General features: G+C 47.5%; 1 protein-coding gene across 2 annotated transcripts in view; it reads right to left on the bottom strand.

Moving 5' to 3' along the window:
• Positions 1-309: 309 nt before the first annotated feature.
• MRPS6 (mitochondrial ribosomal protein S6) overlaps positions 310-26,757 on the bottom strand; it is a 58,234-nt gene continuing 31,786 nt past the window's right edge. For both annotated transcript variants that reach the window (XM_040980780.1, XM_040980779.1), the window contains exons 2-3: positions 15,560-15,699; positions 310-711 (exon numbers count right to left, since the gene is read on the bottom strand). In XM_040980780.1, the coding sequence (XP_040836714.1) occupies positions 519-711; positions 15,560-15,699 (333 nt within the window). In that variant the 3' untranslated portion in view covers positions 310-518. The remainder of the gene's footprint in view (positions 712-15,559; positions 15,700-26,757) is intronic.

Below are 26,757 nucleotides of genomic sequence, written 5' to 3'. Positions count from 1 at the left end.
TACAGGCAGGAGGCAGGTGTTGACCGCAAAGAAATGACCAAACACAATGCCAGAACCCAATTCTCCTAAGGGAACAGAGCCCACCACAGTGACCAGTGAGGTAGGAGGGAAAGCCACCAACTTCGTAGAAGGCCCAGTGGTCAATGCAGAGAGATACCCACTGCCCCGTCCCGCTTCTCCCAGTCCCGGAACCTCGGCAGCTCCCCTCAGCCTCCCATGCTGTAAGGCCTTCACGGTCAGCACAGAGCCTACAAGGCCCTTGGCGGCATATGACACTGGGTAAGCGAAGAGACAGCACACCTCCTGGGGTTTTAAAAATCACATTTATTACTCTCACAAAAGATTGTCCATATATAGTGGTCTTCAATGTTTATTTTCACCTGACTACATATTCTGAATGGCTCGCTTATAATCCAAGGTAGTTTTTCGTGTTTTGCTCTTCAAAACTTATGAACTCTTCACCCAGGCTGCTCCCATGTGAGAGAATTAAAAAGGAGGCTAATGCCTGGGGTGTCTTCTTATTTCTTCTTCCTCTTTGTGGAATATAATTTTTCTTCAAGTGGGACGGGGATGATTCCTTCACACTGTTTTACTTCTTGAGTCAGAGGATGTTTTATAATATTCGGTCTAATCACATCAATGTCTCGTGACAAATACTCCTTTATGCTTTCAACAATAGTTGTTGGTGCATAAAAGTCCACCAAAAAATACCTGCAATAAAATACAAATGTGTGAATCCTTGCATTTTAAAACAGCAATGTTACTGCTTGGGTCAGACACATGCCAATCATATACCAACACACATGCACAGTCTCATCAAATGACACTGCCACCTGATGGAGTGAGCCCAGGCACAGCGTATGCCCATGGCCAGCCACACATTCCTGTGGCCTTGTCCACTGCACCCTCATGAGGACACAAATCCAAAACTCTTTTTGGTCACAAAAAACCCTGGTACATCACATACAGTAAGGGATAAAAAGAATTCTGGTAAGATTTATGGGTCCTCAAAGACAACTTTTTTTAGCCCATGAAAAAGACTAAAATGTTCTAGTTATTGGTCAATTATTTGGTGAAAACATCTTTCACAGTCTTCAAATTTTCCAAGTGACTTAATGCATCTGGAAGGCATAGGAAAGGCCATCAGTGACAATCCACAAACAAGCGGAGGGTTGAGAACGGCACGGGATCCACCTAAGACCATCCTGTCTGCCTTAAGAACAGACAAGAAGACAGAGCAAAGTTACTTGAAGTCAGGGCCAGATCAAGAATGCAACACTCCTCCCCTTAGGCTAGACCAAAACTCATGGGCTACCCATGGGCTACTCATGGGTTACCCACAGGGTTCACTGGCCTCCAAAGGGTCACTACTGACGGACAACCCAAAGGAAGTGTTGCTCTCCTCCTGGCAGATCTAAGTTTAATCCTTCGTGTGCTGTGTGAACTGGACCACAGCGTGGCTCAAGGACAGTCTTCAAGGGCAGCACTTCATCACGCCACACTGTTCCAGCTGATCACGCCACCTGCACCTGTTCCAGCCACGTTCTCCTCAGTGCTCCCAAGCATAGGCCCACCCCAAGTCTGGGCACCTGCTGCTCTGCTGGCAATGTCCAATGGCTGTCTTTTCAGAGGCATTCTGTGTTGGTTTCACCTTATTCTCAGCCTCCCTCACACCATGGGCACAGCACGGCTGTGTCTGCTTCTGTCTCACTCCACAGCAAGGACTGTGCTGCTGCCCGTAGCACCCTGAACAGACATAGACACAGTACAATTCCAGTGTCAAGTTTGACAGCAGGACTGCTCACATGGCAGGTAGAAAGACTAGATTAAAACTGGACAAACTCAGCAAAGAGCATCAGTTAGCAGAAAAAGAATAGCACTTCATAAAATTCCATACAACAAAGTTAAAAACTAAAAAAATATCCTCAGTGATCAATCCCAGTGGGAAAACCATTTTAGTAAGTAAATATTTCAAAGTAAAAGGACAGGAAAGTATGTATCAAGCATACTCAGAGGGAAACTCAGATGGTTATAGCAATAACAGACAAATCGGACATAAAGAAAAATTACCAGGGATAAAGAGACAAGCACATACGTAACAATGGGTTCACCAAGACACAACAGCCCAAACCATCTGTGCCATGTAACAGCTTCACCATACAGGAGAACCAACAGATCACATCTGTGATTATCGGCAGAACTCATGTATAGAGAAACAAGAAGAAGGAAAACATGAACACCAGTATCAGCCAACTGGAAGCAAGTGACACTTATGGAACACCTCACCCACCAACGGCAGAATCCACATTCTTCTCAAGTGCACACAGAGCGTTTACTAAAAGTCAGCCCTATTCTGGGCCATAAAGCAATTACCAACGCAGTTGAAGGGATTTAAATCATAGAGAACGAGCTCAAGAAAATTGCCCTTACACCTGGAAACTAAACACATATCCACATAAACAAGGAAATCAAAAGGGAATTGTAAAGTACCATGAACTGAATGAAAACACAACATATCAAAATTTGGGGAACATCACTGAAATAGTACATAGTAGGAAATTCACAGCTCTCAACACACATAACAAACACGGGCCTCAACTCGATGACCTTAGCTTCCACTTTAACTGGAAAAATGAATAAACAAAATCCAGCAAAATACACTCAAAAGCAGGAAAAATAGAGAGCATCAACGAGACCAACAAGTTCACTGACAGAACCAATACAACAAATAAGCCTCTAGCCAAACCGATCAATAGAGATAAAAATTACTACTACTGGGAATAAGAAAAGTAAAAGAACTAAAAATCTTACAAACATTAAAAGGATAGCAAGGAATATTCTATATAACTTATGCAAAAAAAAAAAGTAGTAACTCAAATGAAATTCCTTAAAAGTGTCTGTCAAAGCTCACTCAAGAAGAAATACATAACGCAGGCAGCCCAGTATCAACTTAATTTAAGTTTGTAGTAACCCCCACCCAAAACACCAAAAACAACAAAACAAAATAAAACAAAAAACCCACAATGGGTTCAGTTGTCTTCACTGGTGAATTATACCAAATGATGATGGATAAACTGTCCATTCTCACACAAACTCACCCAGAAAACAGAAAAATACATCCAGATATGTTCTATGAGGCCAATATTATATTAAAACCAGCCAGACATGTTACAAGGAAAAAAAAAATTCATCATGAACATAGATGAAAAATTTTAAATATTTAGTGAATTGACTACTATAATACATAAAAAGGACAACACATCACCAAATACAGCTTCTCCCAAAAATTCTAATCATTCTATAATATTTGTTTTTATTGGAAAGGCAGAATTACAGAGAGGAGGAGAGACAGAGAGAAAGATGTCCCATCACTGGTTCACTCCTCAAGTGGCCGCAATGGCCAGAGCTGAGCTGATCCAAAGCCAGGAGCCAAGAGCTTTTTCCAGGTCTTCCATGTGGTATAGGGTTCCAAGGCTTTGGGCTGTCCTCTACTTATCTCTCAGGCCACAAGCAGGGAGCCATATGGGAAGCGGCACAGGTAGGACACAAGCCGGTGTCCATATGGGATGCTGATGCATGCAAGGCAAGGACATTTAGCCACTAGACTACCTGCCCAGGCACATAGATAATTCTTTTTTTTTTAATTTTGTTTTATGACACAGTTTCATAGGCTCTGTGATTCCCCAACCCCTCCAGAAAGCCCTCCCCCCATATTGAATTCTTCCATATTGTTACAGTAGTGCAGTTCATAACCAGACCTGATTCCTTCATTGCAGGCATGGACCATGCAGAGAGTCCAGCATCTTATTGTCCAGATAAATTCAACAGTTTCATTGGGAAACCATCCCTGGTCTGAAAGTAGAGCTGACAGGATATTATCCCCTCCAATGAGATGTCACTACACAACTTCAACAACAATTTACAACATCATGAAGTAAATTGACATGTTATTGAGTGACCAATATGTTAGAAACTGCAAGTTCTTAACCACATCCTGCGACTACTTCATTGACATTTATGATCATCCAAATAAATGCAAGCATTTAACAAAGCCTCACAGTCATTTCTGATAAAAATTCTAGCAAACTATGGATTAAGGGGTGTTTGTCAACCTCACAAATGCAATGCCTGAAAATTTAGACCAAACATGTCACCAACTGGCCAAGTCTAAAGGTCTTTCCTCAGGATGGGACCAACCAAGGGTGTGAGCGTCACCTCCTCCATTCAGCACAGCACTGGACGAGCATCCAACGTAACAAGGCACAAAAGAGAAGCAATAAGCCTCCAGGGTAAGGAAAAAGTACAAAGGTCTTCGTTGGTGGATAAAATGGCTGTGTATAAAGAAAATGTAAAGGGATTTATTTTACAGGATGCTAGAATAAGTGACCGGGGCAAACAATATAAAAAAATCAACTGGGCCCGGTGCGGTGGTGCAAGTGGTTAAGGTCCTTGCCTTGCACACCCGGGATCCCATATGGGCACCAGTTCTATCCCAGCAGCCCCGCTTCCCTTCCAGCTCCCTGCATGTGGCCCGGGAAAGCAGCAGAGGACGGCCCAAAGCTTTGGGACCCTGCACCCATGTGGGAGACCCGGAAGAGTCTCCTGGCTTCAGATCGGCATAGCATTGCGTTGCGGCCACCTGGGGAGTGAATCATTGGACGGAAGATCGTCCTCTCTGTCTCTCCTCTCTGTATATCCGCCTTTCCAATAAGAAAATAATTTTAAAAAAAATCAACTGTATCCTCCCAACAAATAATGAACCTTGAAATTATGATGAACTCTCTTGTAATTAGGGATAAATCTGACAAAAGGCACATAAGGTTTGTGCAACAGAAACCACAAAACTCTGCTGAAAGAAACTCAACAAGGGCCCGGCACAATGACTCAGTGGCTAAATACTCACCTTCAAGAAGCAAGATCCAATATGCGTGCTGGTTCATGCCCCAGCTGTTGCACTTCCCATCTAGCTCCCTACTTGTGGCCTGGGAAAGCAGGGAGCTGGATGACCCAAAGCCTTGGGACCCAGCACCCGCATGGGAGACCCAGAAGAAGCTTCTGGCTCCCGGCTTTGGATTGGCTCAGTTCTGGCCATTGTGGCCATTTTGGGAGTAAACCAGTGGATGGGGGATCTTCCTCTCTGTTGCTCCTTCTCTATTTGTAGATCTGCCTTTTCAATAAAAACAAATTTTGAGAACAACAGCAAAAAAAGAAATTGAAGAAAACTTATGTAAGTGGAGAAACATACTTGGTTTAAAGACAGGAACTCTCACAAGGGAGGTGTCAACTCTCGCCATATTGGTCGGTGTATTTTATGTAATGCTAATAAACCCTGCTTGGGCAGGCGTGTGGGGCAGCAGCTCAGGGTCCAGTCAGAACACCGGTATTCCCCATCAGGTGACCCTCCACCTCCCTGAGTCTTTCTTCAGGCACAGGTTTCAGCTGCAGGAGTTAGGTTCTCATGAGGAAGACCTGGATCAAGTTCCTGGTTTGGCCTCAGCTTGGCCCAGCCCAGGCTCAGTGAATGCTGGCATCTGGCAAGTGAACCAGCACACAGAAGCTTCCTGTCTCACTCCCACTTTGCCTCTCAAATATGTATTTTTTAAATTTATAAAAAAAAAATGAAGTTAATAAAATTTTAGAAAGAAAATACAGGAGAAAGCCTTACGACCTTGGATTTAAGTCAGGATTCTATAGACATGACACCAAAAGTACAATCCGTAATTTAAGTACAATAAAAAGTATAATCCATAATTTAAAAAAATGTTAGCCAAAATTTAACAACTACTCTTTTTTTAAAAGAGTTTATTTATTTATTTTATTTATTTTTATTACAAAGTCAGATATACAGAGAGGAGGAGAGACAAAGAGGAAGATCTTCCATCCGATGATTCACTCCCCAAGTGGCTGCAACAGCTGGTGCTGCACTGATCTAATGCCAGGAACCAGGAACATTCTCCAGGTCTCCCACACAGGTGCAGGGTCCCAAGGCTTTGGGCCATCCTTGACTGCTTTCCGAGGCCACAAGCAGAGAGCTGGATGGGAAGTGGAGCTGCCGGGACTAGAACTCATGCCCATTTGGGATCCTGGCACGTTCATGGTGAGGACTTTAGCCACTAGGCCACGGCGCCAGGCACCAACAACTACTCTTTAAACACAAAGACAAACCACACACTGAAATTTGCCAACTACATTTCAAATAAGAGGCTTCTATCAAAGTATAAGATCTGAAGAAGCATGCCAGTCGTCAGAGGAACACGTATGAAAACCTTGAGAAGCCCATGAGCACGACTGAGCTAACAAGGCTGAGCCCACCGGATGCTACTGAGTTCCAGAGCCTCTCACAGGCTGCTCGCAGGAATGCCAAGACAATCCATGCTCGTGGCACTTTCACCTGCCACTACAGCCAGGCATTCGCCTTAGAAACAACAGAACATATGTCCACACAGCGACTTGCGCACAGATGCTCACAGGAGCTGCAATGGACAACTCCAACCTAGCAACACAAATACCCACCAACACAGAGAAAGGGAAGCATAGTCACACACCTCCTGGAAACAGGAAGTTCATACCTTTTGGATGCTCACATCTCTAAACTGTGCTGAATGAGGAAACGAGAAGGGAAGAGAACAGAAACTGCAAGGTTCTGTCTCTATTAGATTCTAAGGAACAGAAATGAATTCACAGCGAAGGAAAGCAAATCCTTGGAGCCTGGGATGGAGGACAGTGGAGGGCAGGAGCACGAGGCGCAGGAGGAAACTTGAGGGATGTTGGCTCTGTTTACTGCCTGGCTGTGGCGATTTCATGAGTGTGTGCATAGTTCCAACCTCATCAAATTATATACCGTAAATATATGAGGTTTATTGTACGTCAATTTTAAAGTTGCTGACTTTAAAACAGTATTTGAGAAGCTTAATGGCAGCACTAAATGGACGGCCTTATATGGGGAAAGGGCAGTAAGAGAGCAATCGGTGAAGACTCCCAGGATTCCCTGAGGAACCAACAAAAGTGCCGTGAACTTCCCCATTCTGCCGACCTCTAGAGGCAGTGACAACTCTGTCTGCTCACTGATGAGGTTCCCTCTGGGGCTTACTCTGAAAGCCACATGCCAACATGGCCAAATGTGCCAGGGTGTAACTTGACTAAATAGCAGGCAACAGGGTTATAATAACCCAACTTCTGAACTGCTCACAGGTTCAACACTTAATTGTTGATGATTTGCCTTGAGCAAGAAATGGGAATAGAGCTTTAAAATAAACAGATAAAAACAAAAACACATGAACAACCTCAAGTTGCCCCCTCCTCACTCCTCCCTCTGCCTTATCCATTTACTTGCCTTGCCCCCTCAGGACCCAATCTTCTCCCTCCCCCTCTCTCGTTCTTTCATGATGCAGTTCCAAATGCTCTGGGACTTCCTCTTCCCCCTACTGATTTCCCCTATTTAATTACAATAACACAGCCCTTCAGAAAACACTCCTAACTCCATCATTCTGCTATTCAAGTGTATCCTGACATTGTAGGACAATGGCAGAGTCCAGCATCCTACTGTCAAGATCTATTTAACAGTTCCATTGGGCATCCATCTTTGAAGTAGAGATGTATCCTGTGTTGTATCTTCACATCTTGATATGATAGTCTCTATTACACAGTTCCTCTAGATGAGTATACGCACATGCAGGCTTACCTATGTGCTGCCTGATCTTGTATTTTGTATCAGAGATAACATGATATCTGTCCTTTTTAGATTGACTTCTTTCACTGAGCATAATGGTCTCAAGTTGATGATCAGTTTCTGTTGACATCCCGGTGGCCAAGGCAGGGATATTCAACTAGTTAAGAGTCCCAGCATGCATTTCTGTACTCCTGTTTATCCACTTATTCCCAGTGTTCATCAAAATATCCTCCCAAATGACCACGGGCAAGCGGACTTCACCCTTGGTCTGCCAACGTTCCACCATATTTGTTTACAACGAGCAGGTTGTTGGAGTGCCTTCCTCTTTCTGTGCCACGTCTCACCTCCTCTAGCCTGGCACTGGCAGCCCAGGGCGGTGTGCTGGAGAAACACCACACAGAACACAAGGCAACTGGAGGGAGGTGTACAGCAAGGGCCTGGAACACCATGTACCCAGGAGCCCAACCATCACCTCTGCCAGCCCTGGGCGTGTCCCAAGTCCCTCCCCTAAAAGGCCAAGAGGCGCCTCTGCTCTCTTGGGGCAGGCCTGTCTTTCCTTACCGTCAAGTACTCAGTGTGTTCAAATACTGTCTTTGGGGTTGTCTTGGTTCCTTGTAGTGGTGGCAACAGCAAGCACTACTTTCTCCCATTGTTTTTTCCACTCGGCCGCACCACAGGCCTAAGGGGGCACTTCTGAGGGCTGCCATGGAGTCTAAACGGTCTGAGGAGAGCAAGGAAACTGCAGCAAGCTGCGTCAGCAATCGCTGGTGCCTGAGGAAGCGTCTTTCTTGGGACTATCTACCCGGCAGTGGACTTTCCCATCTCCTAACTTCTGAGAAAGGAGAGGAAGCTGCACTGTCCGCGGTAACTAGGAAAACAGAGGAGGAGGAAGAGGTGCTGAGTGCTGGCTGGAGTCCAGCATCAACTGCTCCAGTCTTTTTCAAAGTGGTTTCCCACACAAGCCTCCTTTGAGTCCTAGGACCCAATGATGGAAAGCAGAGACTCGAGGAGGCCAGGCCCTAGCCCAGGTTCCCTCAGCTACCGGAGTGGCGAGAGGCAGGATTCGGACAGAGCAGGGCTTCTCACTCTGAGGACTGACAAACCACTGACAGCTTTGGAACCAAATAGGATACAGACACATAGATACAGCAGTGCTGGAAAGGCTGAGAGAATGCAGCCCAGCCCCTTGGTAAGAGGAAACTGGCATTCAGAGAGGGACTGGGTGCGCTAGGTCAGAGAGAGGCCGTGACTGCCCAACTCCTTCAGTTCCACGCTTTGTCTACCACCCAGCACTCTGGAGGTTTCTTACGGAAAAGAGAAAGTTCTGGGTAGAGGGAAGCAAACTTGAAGATGGCTGTGGCATGGCTCCTGGGGCTCCCACTGCTACTAAAGCCCCTGTCACCTTCTGCCTCTCGGGATGCTAACTTACCTCCACCAGCCACAGAACTCTGTTGGCAACCAAACCCAAACACGAGCACTGGCTCAAGTACAAAATGGGTCTGTGCCTGTAAGCACAGCTTGTGACCATCATCGCAGGCTTATCACCCCGTGATCTGTGCCTGGGGCTCACTGCACAAAGCCTGCTTCCACGCCACAGCTTCGGATCACACTGTGGAAATTTCCACAAGGAAGAACCACCAGAGACAAGGGGCAGGGGCTCGGAGCGGGCAGCCACTGTGTTCACCATTCTCGGCAGAGGGCTGAGCCCCTTCGCTCCCCACCTCAGCTGCAGGGAAGCAGCCTGGCCCGCCACCACCCCAGGGAACCGACCTGAAGGCTGTACGCAGGGCCCGTTCCGGCTTTCCCTAGGAAGGCCCTGGGCTAATTCCTTGCTGCGTTTAGGGCGTGTTCTTAAGTGACAAGCGAGTATCTACCATGGGCAAACTTCCCAAGCAGGCCAAAAAGGTGAGGTACACCCAACCTCATCTTCTTGGGGAAGTCTACAGAGTCCAGCTGAGGACAGAAGTCCCCTTCAGCAAGGTCCCACCTCAGCAAGTGTCCACTCGTGCAGGGGCCTGTGGCAAGGACGGGCCCTCACAGACACCCATGCCTGGCTGCTGACAGCAGACCTCGGGATGAGATTTCGCACACAGTGGAAGAGAGCACCAGTATGGCCCCGCGTTTCTGTTTTCACACATGAAGATGGGAAACAAAGCTTACTAGCAAATCATCTCCTTGGAGCTGGGGGTATGGGCAGCTTCTAAAACCTGCCAACTTTCCCTGGGCATGTATGGGTGGGGGCTTGGAACTAACTCCAGGCATACACTGCCCACAGGCGGAGGCAGGAGCCAGGGGGCGGGACTCAGGGGTCCCAGGGACTCAGAGCTGCACAGCTCCCCGCCCCAACAGTGCCAGCAGGAGCAGAGCTCCAGTCCTCACACAGTCAACTCACTAAGACTGCAAGAGTCTGGAACTACAGCTGCACACCCAAGCACTGACTCTCCACACTAGCCAGTGACTGTGATTCAATGACTGGCCAGTTCTCTCGGGGAAAGCAAGCAGCCTCCACCATGTGCTACACGGCAGCACTGCACACCAGGAGGCCGCGGTGCACAGGGCCTTGTCAGTGCCTGGAGCACAAACCCCAGCAGTGTCTCCACTGGGAGCAGCCCCATGCCAGTGCTGAGCTCGCGTGCACCCTGCAGGATTCGCTCCGGAAGATGGCTGAGGCCAAGCACTCAGGCCAGGTGGGGTCTCCACAGAAGTTCTTGGCACATAAAGTCCTTTGTAGTGCTGGACGTGACTCAGGAGCAACAAGAACAGCCAGTAACCTCCTGGGCAGAACCCAACATGAACCCTCCATCCAGAGATCTGAAAACACCCAGGAGAATGGCCTCCCCAGGACAGCCCATGCCTCCATGTCCTCAAGGGTGCCACCCTTCCCCAGCCCTCAGCCACCAAGCACACAGTGCCTCCCTGCCCTCGGCCCAGCTGCAGAGAGAGGACACATCTCCCCCCACAGTGGCCCTAAAATGTAAAGCGTATACTGCTTTTTTATTTCTCTTTCATCTTAACCCTGTGTTTACAGGTTTTCCATGTCAAGAGCTTGCCTGAATTTCAGTTATAGTCTTTGTCTCTCTCTCTCAGATACCCTCCCCCACCTTTCCCCTAGTACACAAGTGGAAATTTCCACTGAAGCTTTCTGAGGCTCCGGGTAGGTGGGGGTGGGGCGGGGTTGGGGAGGCCTTTGCGCCCGGAGCGTCTTGGAGCATTTAGCAGACAGGAGACAGACGTGTCACAGGGATGCCAGTCCTTGCCAGAGCCGGGCTGTGCCAAGGCCAAGGACTAGCACCTTCAAACCGATCAGCATCTTCTGTGTGGGGAAGCCCCTTTTCCTTTTACATCTATGGAGCTGCGTACATGTTGAAGCACACCAAACATGCTGCAGGAGCCTGACAACTCGCGGGGCACCGACGCCGAAAGGGAACTTGGATGGTCACAGCAATTCTCCCTGATCCTACCGTGGATCCCCTCGAACCAAGAACCGAGTCAGGACACTGGCCCTGACTTCATTCAGGCTGGCAGGAAAGCATGAGAACATGGGACAGTTAGCTACCAGGAAAGCTAAGGAGGAGAAGCCGCCTCCTCCAAAGAGGGTGCCAGCGCTCTTGCAGCAGGCTGTAGACACACTTGGGGAGCAAGGCAGTAAAATTCCACTGATTCACCACCGAGCTGGTTATTTTTATCATTCTGCTTACCCGTAAATAGAAGGGCATCTTATATGTAGGCCAGCACATCTTTGCTACCAACCCCTATTCAAATTTTAAGCCCCAAAAATGGAAGACAAAGGGTGAAAGGGGCAAGAAGCCCTTTGTCTCTGTGCACTCTTACGCACAGGCAAGCAGGCAGCAGCCCAGGCTCACTGCAGCCAGTCAGATCTAGTAAGAACCGACACAAAAGCAGTCAGAGGCTTCCTTTTAACAAGCATGGGCCCACCACAGTGGACACCAACCGGTATCCTCTGCTGCCCCATCTAGTGGAAAAAGAGCCTTAAGGTCCACGTAACAATGCGAGGCAGCCTGCAGTGGTTCTGGCAAAGGGAGGCCTGTCAACAGCTCGGCATGATGCCGGCCCCTTTCGATGACCACCTACCTCCTCTGCTCCCTCCTGCCTAGGGGACAGCCTCCCCTCCCAGGGGCAGGGGAATACAGCAAGGAGTTCCCGCTTCAGCTCTGCTTTCCCCCAGAGCTGACGAAGACATCCAGGTGAGGCACAGACGTGGAGATAACCAAGAGACGAAAGCCAATTCAGAGCCAGAGTGATCCCCGGGCCCTCCAGACCCCAGCCTGGGTCCTGCTCTGTTTGCCAGGACACCGCCTGGGGAGGACAAGCTGAGGAAAACCCACTTGGTGCTGCTCCAGGAGGCCGGAACTCCCCAGGCCAGCCTGGATCAGCAGCTGCAGAGGTGTCTGGTCAACTTTCTGCTGCTCCGAAATTCGCATCACCTGGGGCACACTTGGAGTGTGATACGCTTCTGGCGAGCTACAGGTGTCAGATCCTGTCCCTGTCCCTGATTAGGGTGACCAGATCCTGGCCTCATTCTGCTGCCAGGTGAAGCACAGAACATTTTCAAAAACGAGTTTGAAAAGGTCCTTGACTGTGCATAAATGGCTCATCCAATTCTCCCGACCCTCGGGAGCAGGAACTGAGCATATTTCTGCGGCCAATCTGAGAAATAACAGTCAAATTGTTCCAATGGGACAGTGAGTTCCCAGTTATGAAGAACAGACTTACAGACAAATTTCTGAAACATAAGCTGTTTCTAAAGTGGGGACTGACAAAATTAATATTTGGGATGTAGTAACTGTTTTTATTTTTGGCATAAACTGGCGATAGACTTGACATAACAATAAACGCCAAGAAGCACTTTCCAAGTGTGCCATCTTCTCTTTGGGAACTTGCCAGTTAACCTCTCCAAGCACTGTACAATCTATTCTTTTTTTCAACCACTATGGGCATTTGTGTAGTAAGGGTCAGTCTGGTGGACCGGTTAGGAATGAGGAAAACTACTCAATATTCTGGGAGGTGACCTAGACCAACACACCTGACTGCCAGCCCCGGGCCTGTGCTACCCTGCTGCATGGGGAACCTCCACTTGTCCCCCCCTCTGCTGGTCCCTGACTAGACCACAGCTGCTTGGCACCTGGAACCATGTCACTGACCAAGAACCATCCTAAGACCTATGACTACCCCCAGGGCATACCACTTCTTTCTATAAGATGTTCAAACAATAAGCACAGGATACCCACAGCACCACAGGGAGATGTGGATTCTCCAACGGCATCGAGGTCACTCCATCGATTAAAAGAGGCTCCAACATTCAAGTCAGTGTCTCATCAAAACTACTGGCACAGGCCTGGTGCGATAGCCTAGTGGCTAAAGTCCTCGCCTTGCACATGCCAGGATCCCATATGGGCACCAGTTCTAATCCCAGTGGTCCCGCTTCCCATCCAGCTCCCTGCTTGTGGCCTGGAAAAGCACTTGAGGATGGTCCAAAGCCTTGGGACCCTGCACCCACATGGGAGACCTGGAGGAGGATCCAGGCTCCTGGCTTTGGATCGGCTCAGCTCTGGCCATTGTGGCTGCATGGGAAGTGAATCAACGGACAGAAGATCTTCCTCTCAATCTTTCTTCCTCTCAATCTCTCTTCCTCTCTGTATATCAAACTTTACAAAAAAAATAAAGCTTAAAAGAAAAATACTGGCACATGTCATGGCCTCCAGGGCTATTCAGGAAGAGCCAGAATTCTGAATGCTAACTTGTGTAACCGACACGCTCACTCGGCTGCCTTCCCGACATCCAGCATGCCCTGGCACACACCCTGTAATGCCTTTCTGGCCTGGGCCACGCACATCAGGAACTAGCCAAGTGACAAAACTCAAGCATGGACAGGGTAAATGACTATGGGACTTGGGCTGAAGTGGAGACCAACCTTAAAACCTAGACTGCAGATACCCAGACGCACCACCCAATGCCACATCTTCAACCAGTTCACTCCACGCACAACAGCCCTCAAGGCCTCAGTCATGGAAGGCCTTGAACAACCATCATGGAAGGGATCTTACCAAAGCCCTTCTAATGCTTGCATACTAATATGCCTCTAGAATGAAGGAGATCCTACAAGACTTCCCACTTCTAGAAGAATCCTTGTTTGTCTCTATTGGTGGATCACCTCTGAGGAACTGCAGTTTCAGAAACCAAAGCTTGGGGGGGAAAAAACACCTTAACCTATTGAGTCCCAAGTTTCCCATCCTGTAACAACCTCAATGATGTATTTATTTCAAAGTTACCAAAACCGAAATGCTTATTCCTTAAGTTTTTATAGATGTCTGATGTAAAATGGTGGAACATAATGGGTTGCACAAATAGGAAACACTGCAGAAATGCAAGTTCAAACACATACCCTGCTCCAGGTCTTGTGACACAGCAGGTTGAGCTGTCATGTTGGTGCCTAAGCCCTGCTGCTGCTTCTGACCTCGCTTCCTACTAACATGCCTGGGAGGCACCAGATAATGGCTAAGTCCTTGGGTTCCAGTTATCTATGTGAGAGACCCAAATGGAGTCCCCGGCTCCTGGCTTCAGCCTGGGCCATCCCTGGCTGTCTGGGCCACCTGGAGAACCAGCACTGCACACACCTTGGACACATGTGAGTGTAGAGGCTGTCAGAGTCCCCAGTTAAGCAGCCGGCAGCAGCAGCAGCAGCATCACTCACACACCTGTCACATGAGCATGCTCCACGTCAACCAGCCCTCAACAATGCCAAGTCCTCTCCTTAGGAAAGGGTAGCAGGAAGCCACCCTACTGTGCGCAATGCAAGCACCACATGAATGAAGAAGCCGACCTCTCCTGGTTCAATCCCTTTTACCGGAGAACCTCGTTGGTCGTTCCTGCCAGATTTCACACGCTCCTCTCTACACAAGGGAAGGGTTCATAGCCCTGCTGTCAAAACCAGAGCCTTCTGTGGTTAAAACAGAAAGGCTACACAGACACTCCCCAGTCCCTCTGCTTTTCTGCTCCTGGAAGCAGCCTAGCCACCATGCACTCCCCGTTGCCTAGCAACACTGCAGCCTCCCTCCAAGGGGCTCTCCAGAAGCTCAACCCCAGCACCAAACAAGGCGAAGCAATCTGAGAAGGAAATTTCCACACCCTGGCAGCAGCTGACCCGCATAGGGAAGCTCGGCGTGAGGTGCGAGTGCACACACCCCACGCGACGCATGCAGCGCTGGCTGCAGAGCACAGCTGGTCCTCAGGACCATGGAAAAGCAAGCCCTGGGCCTAAGGAAGCCACATCTGGGAAGCTGTATGTTTGCCCTAAACCTCCTGCCGCAGAGAGCCAGGTGAGGGCCAACCTTCAACTCTTGCCTTTCCCAGGGGCTAACATCCCCCAAATCAGAAACTACAGTTAGAGAACTCCACTAATGGTTCTCAAAGAATTTCTATGAAAAAAAATTCTTGCAATGGAACCAAATCTTTGTCATAGGTTTAAGGAAGCTGATGTGCATTGTGGGGAAAAAAAAATTTCGCCTCAGAAAACTGATCATTTGAGGAGCATCCATCCTGGAGTAGGTAGGGCTCTGGCTCTGCTTACGTAGCTTAGTCATTTTGCTTCTCACCTGCAAACCTGCACACTTACAAAAGGATGCACTCAGTGTGTGAATGGCACCTTCTTCCCCACGCTGACCAGCCTGTCGCGCTCAGCACAGCCTGGGTCAATCCCCCACTGACAGCCTAGGGCAAGCATGACCATGTCCCACTTGCAACAACCGCTCATTCTCAGGCACAGGCCTGAGTGACAGGGCTCTGGCTGTGAAATTATGACTTCTAAGAGTCAACAGCTTCCTTTTCTAAGCCCATCGGAGACTGCTTCCAGCAGCTCGCCCAGCAACTCACCCGCCTCGAGTGTGCTTCTGACTGTGGACGGAGATCCTGTAAGGAAGCGCCCGCTCACCCAGGTTCTCCAAGTTCCTCACGATGGCTCCTCTGTCCATCAGCGCTTGCAGCATCCGTTTCAGAGCAGCAGCAGTCTCTGGCTGGTTGGCGTTTGCATTTTTAAAGAGAAGGAGGAAAAAAATCCTCATCAGATTTGATACACGAATCAGAACGATTAAACCTGATCAGGTCCGAATGTTCAAACAGCTTAAGAAGTTGCAACCACTGAGTGAAAGCAAGAGTAACAGGTGTGTGTGATTTGAACACGCCCAGGGAGACACTCAAGGATGTGAGGATGCTTGGGAGAGGGCAGTGGTGGGTGTGACTCCCAAGTGTCGCAGGGAGTGCCAAGTGGCTTCCTCGGTGCACCTCGTTATGCTGCAGCAGTGCCCATCACTGTCAGTCAGTGCGCCCCACTACCAGAATCCAATGTCAAGGTGAAGAACAACCTGCCAGCAGCACACCTTCTGGACCCCACCGGAAAACCACAGCCAGTGGAAAAGTGGCTGTCAACCTGCACCCCTGCAAAGCTTACAACCTAATGAAGGGGTACACACACACACAGGGCCCAGAGACCAGAGGGAAGACTGTAAAGGAAACCTTATTGCAGAGGACCCCTGAATGTCACGACTGGACACGCAAAGAACAAAGGCTGCAGGAAGGGGCCACGGTGGGATGGCGAGAGTGCACTGAGCAAAGAGCCAGGTCCTGCAGGAACCCAGAGCAAGGGGAGCTGGGGAGACTGTCTGCGGGGACCAGTACTCGCATGTGAGTCATGAGGGTCTATTACAAATCACAAAATCCACACAACATAAAACACCATCATCCAGAGACGAGATTTTCAACATGTTGGTGACCTTCCAGATGTGTCTCTATGCACACGCATGCACAAGGAATGTTGGAAGGAAAGGCACTTGACCAAGGTAAACCTGAAACATGCATCTGCTATAGTGTGAAGAACAAACATGGGACGTGCAAGAGGTGACACCACGGTCTGATGGCTAGGGAATGGCACTGGGGACAAGGAAAGACAAACAGAATTTGGCGTTGTGCTGGAACATGTCAGGCTACTGTCTGCAATGCCGGGATCCCCCATCAAAATGTTGGCTGGCATCCCTACTACTCCACTTCCAATTCAGCTCCCTGCAATTGTGCTTGGGAAAGCAGGCGAAGACAGCCCAAGTACTTGGGTCCCTGCTTCGTATGTGGGAGGCTCAGATGGAGTTCCTGGCTCCGAGCCACAACTGTGGTGGCCATCCGGGGAGTGAACCAGTGGAGAGAAGATCCAAAACTTGTAAAAAATTAGTTTAGAACACATTGGGTCTAAGATGTCCATAGCTCCTCTAGGTTGACATCCAAGACATAAACCTTAAATTCCAAACAAGTCAGTCAGAAACACATTTACAGATCCCTGCTGAAGCAAGTGAGGTCAAGAAGGGAAGAGAGCACCAAGAGACCCCCCCTTGAGGGGCTCAGAGTTGGAGAACTGAACAGCATATAGCAGAACAGGTCAAGAAAAACCCAGAGCCCGTCTTGTCACAAAAAAACAAAGGAACAGGGGAAGAGGATGGAGAGGAAGAAAAAGCCACTGTGTATGGCTGCACCAACCCAGCAGGCAAACAGCTGCGGCTTCCAGGGCAGCGGGGCAGAGTGGGAGGGAGGGAGGAGGCCTCCAGGCTCAGGAGTCCATCCGACAACGGGTCCTAGGAAGGACAGAGAACGAGCAAGTCAGGAGTTAAAGGAAAACACACCAGTAAGGGGGATAAATTTTCTTAAGTAACAACAATGATGACAGCCATGATTTACTGCATGAATGACTGCATGCCAGACTCTGGGCTAGTGTTTTTTATTGTGACATATCCTCACTACCCACCCACCTTCCTTCTCCCCCTCCAAAAAAGACAGGAAGGTTACAGATCTGGAATCGGGACTCTTGAGAGATATCACAAGGAAGCTGCCAGAGCACGGGGATGAGAGGAGGGGGACCACACCCAGACAAAGGCCAGGGGCATTTGTCAAACACACAGGGCGAGGGCACAAGTGAGGAGACCCCAACATGCAGGGGACAGCACAAGAGGCTCCCTTCCAGCGGTTAATTTGGGTCAAAGGACAAAAAAGTTGCACAAGTTCCTCAATGTTCATTGTAGTAACCACAGAAAATCCACTACATTTCCAATCTATGAGCTTTCTGAAAAACCTGCTAAATCGTTATAAATGCACAAAGTATTAGCTTAGAAAGAAAATTACTTCATCTCCTATGGTAGCCTGCTAAGGATTTGGAAAAAATCCTCACTGAAATGTTAGGCTTATTTATATATTTAACCAACCAGATGATAGAGCAGACACTTCCTGGAAGCAGTTTAGAGGTCAAAATCTCTACCAATTAACGCTGACAAGGTAAAAAGTCCACAGCGGTTTGTCCCTGTGACTGCATGAGACAGTTTTAATCACATGCAGATTAAATCATTCTCACATTTCATTAGTCCACAAAGACATTTCTTCACATTTCAGCAGAAGCCTCATTATTAACAGCAGGATGGCATTTCATTTTATTAAAAAGCTGTTTCTTGACGTGTTATTGCATCAATTAACTTAGATAAGATAAATACTCTACCCACATAAACAGGGAAAAAAGTTTAAAAACCCAAGCTTTCTTGATCACGGTCTTCTGATTATTCAAATAAGAAATTTTAATTTCAGTTTTGCCTGATTAAAGAAAAATATATGTCCATATCACATCTCCTGTTTAACTTCCAACTTAAGTGTTTATGGTACAAAACAGGGAGTATCTTCTTCTGAATCAGTTGTGAAACTACACTTTAACATCTGTCCAAAAAAGGGGGAAAGGCTATGTACCAAGAATGTAATTTTAAAAAATACAAAAACACGTTTTTAAAAAAGAGATTTCTTTTATTGAAAGAGTTACAGAGGAAAAGCAGAAAGAACCATCCGTTGGTTCACTCTCTAAATGGCTACAATGGCCAGAAATGAGCCAGTTCAGAGCTGGGCCAGTTCAGAGCTGGGCACCAGAGACTGTCAGGTTTTCCACACCACTGCACAGGCCCAAGGCCACAGGCCATCAGCAGGGAACTGGGCTGGAAGTGGACCAACCAATACAAAAACCAGTGATCAATATGGTATGTTGGTACTACAGGCAGACAGAAGTGGCATGCCATACAACTGTGTAGTCCCCAAAAACAAATGTTGACTTTAGTATGCTAAAGTCATGGGCTATTTAAATGGGTGCATCATTCATTTCATTGTCATTTCGAATTACTCAAGTTTTAAAAGGATGGAGGGAGAAGGGGCACCTCTGCAAATAAAATCATATTGGGACATTTTCTTAGAACTTACACATACATGTGCATAGTCTATGGCTGTTTTGATGCTAATGGAACATTTGTAACTACAATTTTATGGCCTTAACTATTTACCATTCAACCAAAACCTACTCTATTACGTTGGGTTGGGAGAAGTTGGCATGGCTTCAATTTGTTCATCATAAAATACACCACAAATCAACCCAAGAGGTCGGGCTCCTAACTGAAGCACAGAGAGGAAGGGCCGTGGGAGGGGTCAAAGGGAGACAAACAGGACACCACCTCATGTTTAACTCACCCTGAGCTCAGAATGGTCCTAGAAACTTGCCATTCCAACCACCGTGCTCCTAACCTCCTTGTCAGCCTCAGGGACCAACCTCAGTTTGCTCATTTAGGAACCCGTAGATCTAAATTTTTAGGTTTTGCAAAAAAGAAAATAAAGTATGGTGGAGTCTAGCACGATGTTCAATTTGTAACAGCAAATGGTTTGTAGAAAGCCAATGATCTTGCTGCCAAGTTATTTGTCAGTTGCAAGGCCTCTGAACAGTTCGATGTCAGCTCTTCTAAGAGAAGTTGGTGTGTTTTTATGCAACTCTCCCACCCACACCTGCAAGCAGTTCTCCCAACTTTGCTTCCACAGCTGTGGTGGTGCTAACTGGGTGCATACTGCAGGAGTTTTGTCGACAACATTTCTCCTTTGGGAATTATTAGTTTCCTTAGATGAAACACTGTGAGGTTGGAATGATATTCCTTCCCATGCATTTCTTTTTTTTTTTAAAGATTTATTTATTTTTTTATTGGAAACGCAGATATACAGAGAGGAGGAGAGACAGAGAGGAATATCTTCCGTCCGATGATTCACCCCCCAAGTGATCGCAACAGCCAGAGCTGAGCCGATCCAAAGCCAGGAGCTACGAGCTCTTCCGGGTCTCCCATGTGGGTGAAGGGTCCCAAGGCTTTGGGCATCCTTGACTGTTTTCCCAGGCCACAAGCAGGGAGCTGGATGGGAAGCAGGGCCACCGGGATTAGAACCGGCGACCATACGGGATCCTGGCGCGTGCAAGGTGGGGACTTTAGCCACTACACTATAGCGCTGGGCCCCTTCCTATGCATTTCTTAGCTTAACTTTACTGATTTTGGGGGGGGGGGACAAGTTTAGGTGCTGCTCTTGCTTTTGTTCTTCCCAACTCTTTGTTCTCAACAGAAACTTGGACCATTAAACACTCTGTAAGGGTGATTTTCAAAATGTGGCTTAAGGACCCTTTGGCTTCCCAAGCACCCTTTCAGGCAAATAATTTAGCAGAAGAGGAAATTGTGGCTTGTATGCCAAAAGCACAAATTTTCTGCTGTGCCGAAAGTGTTTCGTTGACCTATCTGTAGAAGAAAAGAATGCATATCCACCAGGATATATCATTTGAAATACAGAATCCACAACATTTAACAGCATTTATCACCCACCTACACCTTGTCCTCTACTCCCCTCTCTAAGAGCTGTACTACCTCCAGAGGGGTAAGGCCTCAAAGAAGGTACAGCCTGGACAGAAAAGACTGTCAAGATCTGTGAAAATGTCATTTCTGCCCTTCCCACTTTGTGGAATCCTCACTTCAGTGCTTAAATTCCAAACAGGAGGATGTCGCTGCAAGCTCGACACCGAGATCCTCACAGCCATCTGGAAACTACAATCTGCGCCTGACCTGTGTCCACACCAGTCTGTCGGGAGGCAGCAGCATGGTTATGGAGAAGACACAAATGCCCACCGCAAAGCGTGTGAAGAGCCAGGGCTGCCTGGGACAGGCACAAAGCCCACCAGGGAACTAGCTCCATGGTGCTGTCTGAGCAAGCATTTTTGACCTGAGAGAAATCCTTGGCCCAACAATTTGTTGAACCAAAAGTTGGAACCATTTAGGTAATTAAGGCTTAAAAAATACCACCCACATGAAAGTTTGTTTAGGTCAGGTCTAGAACACATATGCATGGGGTGCACATGGCTTGTTCTGACAGCTCACGTACTGGGAACTTGGTCTGCATTCACTGGGGGCAGCACCCCCCCCAGTATTTCCCATGGAACCCTTGGGTTAGCTCTCCAAAGGGGAGCCTGAATGGCCTGCCAGCTTCCCACCTCACGTGGGATCCCGCCCCAGTGCCACCTGCTGCTTGGCTCCCAGCAGTGGCCAGCCCAATGGAGCCGCACAATCGTGCTCTCTTAGCTTTTCAGCCCAGCTTGGACTATTTCATTAAACCAAAAGAACTTATAAAGCTAATAAAGATACAATAGAAGCTCAAACACGATTCCTTACCTATATGGAATATTATGTACCACGTAACCAGGAAAAAAACTTTAACAGGCTTCTTAAATGCCAGAGAAAACATTTTTGAAAAATTAGCCACTCTATTTTGCCTGTGAATTACACATAGGTGATCATTTCTAACAAATCTGGGAAAACTACTAAACAACACTATGTTATAGACCTCAAAGAAGCAGGGAGAATTAAAGGAGAGTGAAGAGACAGGAACCACTAGACATAAATATATATAATATGATTAAAAACTGCCTCTTTCTAAAAGCTACTATGGAGATCTTCAGAACCAAAAAGGTCCAAATTTCAAAAATATTGGATTAGGGGTAGGCACTGTGCCATAGTTGGTTAGGCCTCCACTTTCCACAAAATCAAGTCCTGGCTACTCCACTTCTGCTCCAGCTTCCTGCTAAAGTGTGTATGTGCTGGGGGCAGGTGCCACTTTCTATCCATATGAAGACTTAGATGATGTTCCTAATTCCTGACTTCAACCTGGCTCAAACCAGGCTGTCACAGCCACTCAGAGCCAGCGTTGGGACACGGTTGGTACAGCTGGCACCAGCAATGCCAGCCTCACCTAAAGGGACTGGTTCACATCCTACCTGCTCCCCTTTGGTTCAGCTCCCTACAAACAGCCTGGGAAAAGCAGCAGCAGATGACCCAAGTCCCCTGCTACCCACACGGAAGCTGACTGAACTCCTAACTCCTTCAGCCTACCCCAGCCCTGGCTGTTGCAGCCATCTGGGGAGAAAATCACTCTTTTTAAACTACAGGATGTTGATGCTTACATAGTGACATGAACATGTTTTAATAAATAAAATCAGCTTGTAGAATAATCCTACAGTCCTTACATACACATGGGGCAAGAGCATGGACACAGAAAACGTAGTCTATGTCGTAAAGTGAGGAGTACTCTACTTCTAAAATACCTGGCTTTATTATCCAATTTATTTTTCAATAAGCAATGAAAAGGTGTTCTAGAGACAGATTTATTTGAGATAAGTCCAGTTTACTTGTTTTTTCATTATATGAATGTCTCCAGGTCAGGGATCTAACACCATGCTGGTAGAAGGGACCAAACTCTTCAGTGGGAGTAGCCAGGAGCGATGCCAATCTCACCACATCAATTCATCAGATAGACAAGGGCTATTTGCATAATAAAATTACATGTGGGTTATATACAACTATCACCTAAAAGACTGGGCTGCTATAGATTTAGTGAATTTCACGTTCCTCTATGGTGGCCTTGGTTAGGGTCAGACGAAATGATTTCTAAGGCCTTATATGACCTACAGGATAAACATTTCAGTTTCCAGACCTAAAGGTACCAACCTGTTCTCTCACAACAGAGTTTCCTAGACCTTAGAGCTGCTAGGCAGGGATGGACTACAGGCAGGGAAAGGGTGTCAGCCCACACCATGTCCTACACTGAGCCTGGACTTTTGGGACGGCAGTCAGTGATTTAGGCTGTAGAAGGGGACTGATCCATTGATCTCGCCATTGACCCATTTCCCTTCATCACTCAGCCCTAGCTAACTCACTTCTACTCTATGCAGAGTTGTGTATCAGTCTCATCGGTGCAGCCTTCCAGGAATTCAGTCCAGTGGAAGTGAGCCTAGAATCTGGTCTTGGTAATGACATGGAGAGTAATGGTAACTGATAACGGCTTTCCTGAAAGGATGGCAACTTAACAGATACTTCAAGAACTCAGGAAGGGCAGTAGAGACCAGCTCACAGTGATCAACAGTCATGGGACCCAGGAGGCCAACTGGAAATTCATAAGCTTACAAGAAGGGAAGGGACACCACAGGTGGAGGCAGCAGCCACAGGTGCAAGTCACTCAGGCAACAGCAAGAACACCAGCAGTGCCAGAGAGCAAGAAGGGCACCTGGAAGCAGCTGCCAGTTCAAGAAACCATGGACCACATCCTAGGATTTAACCGCCTGGAGGTATCTTGCCTCTGTGAGTACATCAGCTTTATTCCCTCCTGTGGGTATTTGGAGCGCTAACAAATGAGGAAATCAGAATTGTCTACAAATCCTGAATCCTGATACAAGAACTAGAACCACACCAAAAGTGACCGGTCTGTGCCACCCCAGACATCGCAGGCAGCCAGTGGAACTATGAGTTTGTAGGGCCAGAGACCGAGGCACTCAGCCCTTAAAGGATGCATGTGTGTAACTGAGGCTGCTTGTTTACAATGCAGACACCCTGACCTGTCACAGTCAGAGACACCTGGAAAGTCTGCATCCCCCAGTCACGGTCAGGTACTGCTGGCAGCAGACACAGCACTTGACTCACACCTGGAAGCGCAGCAGGTCATCTATCCATGACAGCTTCTATTATACCAATAAAGCCATTTGCCAAAACCACATGTGAATGTGACAGCGAGTGGCAGAAGCTCAGTGCCACAGGTGCTGCTCCTGCAGGCAGCACAGCAGAGCTGCAGCCACAGCTGGTGCAGAAACCCAAGGCCACCTCCCAGTAGGCTGATTTCCATCTGAGCACTGGACAGTCTCCTGGCACCACAAAGAAAAGCACCATCAGCCCTGGATTAAACTGGATACATTTTTATTCCCTCTAAGTGCAACATCCCCTGATTTGCTCACTGCCCCTCTAAATGGAGGCAGAGAGAACAATCCTTCTCACCAACAGAGCAGAGAAGCAGGGTGGGAGTCACAAGAGGAAAGCAAATCCACACACACTGCTCTGCTTTGCGTTTGGTGAAGACAATACAAGCACAAGACACTGATAATGACTCTGTTGTGACAACAGCTGACTACCAGAACTCAAGGTTTCAAGCAGCTAGTCCATGCTGGAAAAAAGAAATGGCCATAATTGGATTAATTGGTCCCAAGCCAGAAATTATCATTCAGATGTCATTTAAAGATAGCTTTGGAGCTCACTTGCACATACCAATCATCCCTTTCAAGACCTAACAAGTCCAATGACGAAGGCAAAATCACAGCTTTCCTCAGCACACAGTGGAATCGCCCTGGGACTGGGCTCTGCAGTGCATCAAGTTAACTCACGCTGTTGACAATAGCGTTCCCTACTGAAGTGCCAGTTTGAATCCCAGCCACTCTGCCTCCAATCCAGCTCCTTGCTAAGGTGCCTGGGAAATTAGTGAGGGACAGCCCAAACACCTGGGCCCCAGTGGGGAGTCAAAGAGCAGTCCTGGCTGCTGTGGCCATCTGAGAAGTGAGCAAGCACAAGATCTGGCTCTTGTCATCCTGCCTTTCAAATCCTTTGACGTAAAAAATGTGTCTTTATTGAAGAGGTCTACATTTCACCCTCAGCAATTTCAATTCAATTGGTCTTGATATTAAAAAATCCTAAACACTTAAGATTTTTTTTTTTAAATCTCCCTCAGTTCAGGCAAAGGTGAGATCCACACTACAGCAGGACTCTGGCTTGGCCAGTTCTACCCCAAAGATGAGTAACTCGGGCTAACCCGGTATACAGAGGACTCACAGCAGCTTGATGCTGGGGTCTACCCTGAGTATGAAATTAATGATCCAATGGATGGCTGACTATCTGGAGGAAACACTATCCATCAACTAGAAACCGTGTCAAATTCAGGTGACGATGTTCACTGAGGCCAGTCCCAAATCCATGATCTTCATGCTGGATTCATTTCTATCCTCCACTTTCCCCTTCCAGCGGAATACAAGTCCTTACATGGGAGGACTGGCAGGAGTCCTGGTTACTACGGTAGCAAGTCAAACACCGCCACTTGCAAGACGGATAAGGAGAGCAGTGAACAAGACAGGTAATTCAGTCTGGGTAACACACTGAGTGGCTCTGCCACGAAAGCAAGTCCTCTTGGGCTCCCTAGCTGGGTCTCTCCTGGGCATGAAGCACCAAGAAAACCCTCACCAAACAGATGATGGTGGCAAGCAGAGGATGGGGCAATGATCCACAGAAAAAGGTCTACTGAAAAGTGAGCTAAATTAATCAACAACCCAGTCTCAGGTGTTTTGTTAAGAGCAACACAAAACAATAAGGCAACACCCATGAGAACTGTTAGACCTGATTCTGAGACTTACAAGGGCGCATGCATCTACAAATTAAGAGAAAGAAAAGGTAACACCTCAGAAGTAGAACTCAGGAGTGTGTCAGATAGAAATTAAAATGACAACTTTCTGATCATGGAATAAATATTCTTACAAAGGAGGTGATGGTAATTTATTCTGAGTGGTAGCTATGTGGCTGTTCCCTTCCCCATTCTCATCACTCATGGGACACACATCTGTCCATCTGCCTACCTACAGTTGGTTGTAACCCGAAAAAAAACAGTCACTTGTGGACATTCACATTTGTCTACATTTTCTGAGTTACCTATATACATGTTCCCAGGTGACCTTGAATAAGGCTGCATTTTGCCCTTTTGTTTCAAAATTGGAGTGGATCCGAGGGCCAACATTATGGTGTAAATAAAACTGCCAGATGAGACACAGAAATCGACATGAGTGTCAGCTCATGTCCTAGCTGCTCTGTTTCCAATTCAACTCCCTGCTAATGTGCCTGGGAAGAAAGACGGCTCAATTGCTTGAACCCCTGCCATGTGGGAGACCCAGAAGAGGATCCTGGCTCCTGCTTCCAGCCTTGCCCAAGCCCTGTTTGCTGTGGCTACTGGAGGGGTATATCAGAAATGTAGACTCTCTCTCTGTATCTGTGCCTTTCAATTAAAGAAAAATATGGAAAAAAAAAAGAAAACTCAGCGGGGTGGGGGAGGGTGCTTTGATTATCAGCTAAAATACTCATGCCCTTTTTTAGAACTCCAGGGCTGGGTGCCCAGCTCCACCTCTTCCATCCAAGTACTAACCAGGCCCGACCCTGCTTAGCTTCCGAGATCAGACGAGATTGGGCGCATTCAGGGTGGTATGGCCGTAGACCAGCTCCACCTCTGGATTTCAGCTTCCTGCCAATGCAGGCCCTGGGAGACAGCAGTGATGGTTCAACTAACTGATGCCTGTCATATGTGGGAAAACCTGGACTGAATTCCTGGTTCCTGGTTTAGGACTCAGCCTGGACTGTTGGGTACTGAACCTGCAGCTGGAGACGTATGAACAAAACGGCAGCAGGAATGGATTCGGATCTACTGAAGAAATCCCCGAGTTCATACTGACAAAGTAACAGAAAAATTGAAGTTTTTCAATTCAGTATGAACAGAAGGGGGAAAAAAAACCCCTATATTGTACCATCAAATTAATAATTTAGGCAAAACTTATCAGTGGATGCTAACACTAGGGTTCAAGTTTTTAAATAGGTTATGTACAGTTCTTACATCCCCATGAACTACTTGGGAAGAAATACTGCCTTAAACTAGTATCACACTTGATGCCAACAGTAATGGGACAACATGGCATTACACACTGTCCCCTTCACATGACATTACCACTTCCCATGTGTTCCTGCCCAACTGCAGTCTGAATCTAATCCTAAGCATTGAGGAGGGATGTTCATAAAATGTCCTGTACACTCCAAAAAATGCCAGTGACTATGAAAGACAAGGGTCATGCATTGTTTCAGACTAAA

The sequence above is a fragment of the Ochotona curzoniae genome, unplaced genomic scaffold (assembly GCF_017591425.1).
Source record: "Ochotona curzoniae isolate NIBS_2020 unplaced genomic scaffold, NIBS_Ocur_1.0 contig_3498, whole genome shotgun sequence".
Taxonomy (NCBI): domain Eukaryota; kingdom Metazoa; phylum Chordata; class Mammalia; order Lagomorpha; family Ochotonidae; genus Ochotona; species Ochotona curzoniae.
The sequence above is the reverse complement of the archived record's forward strand: the minus strand, read 5'-3'. Positions and strand labels throughout refer to the sequence as shown.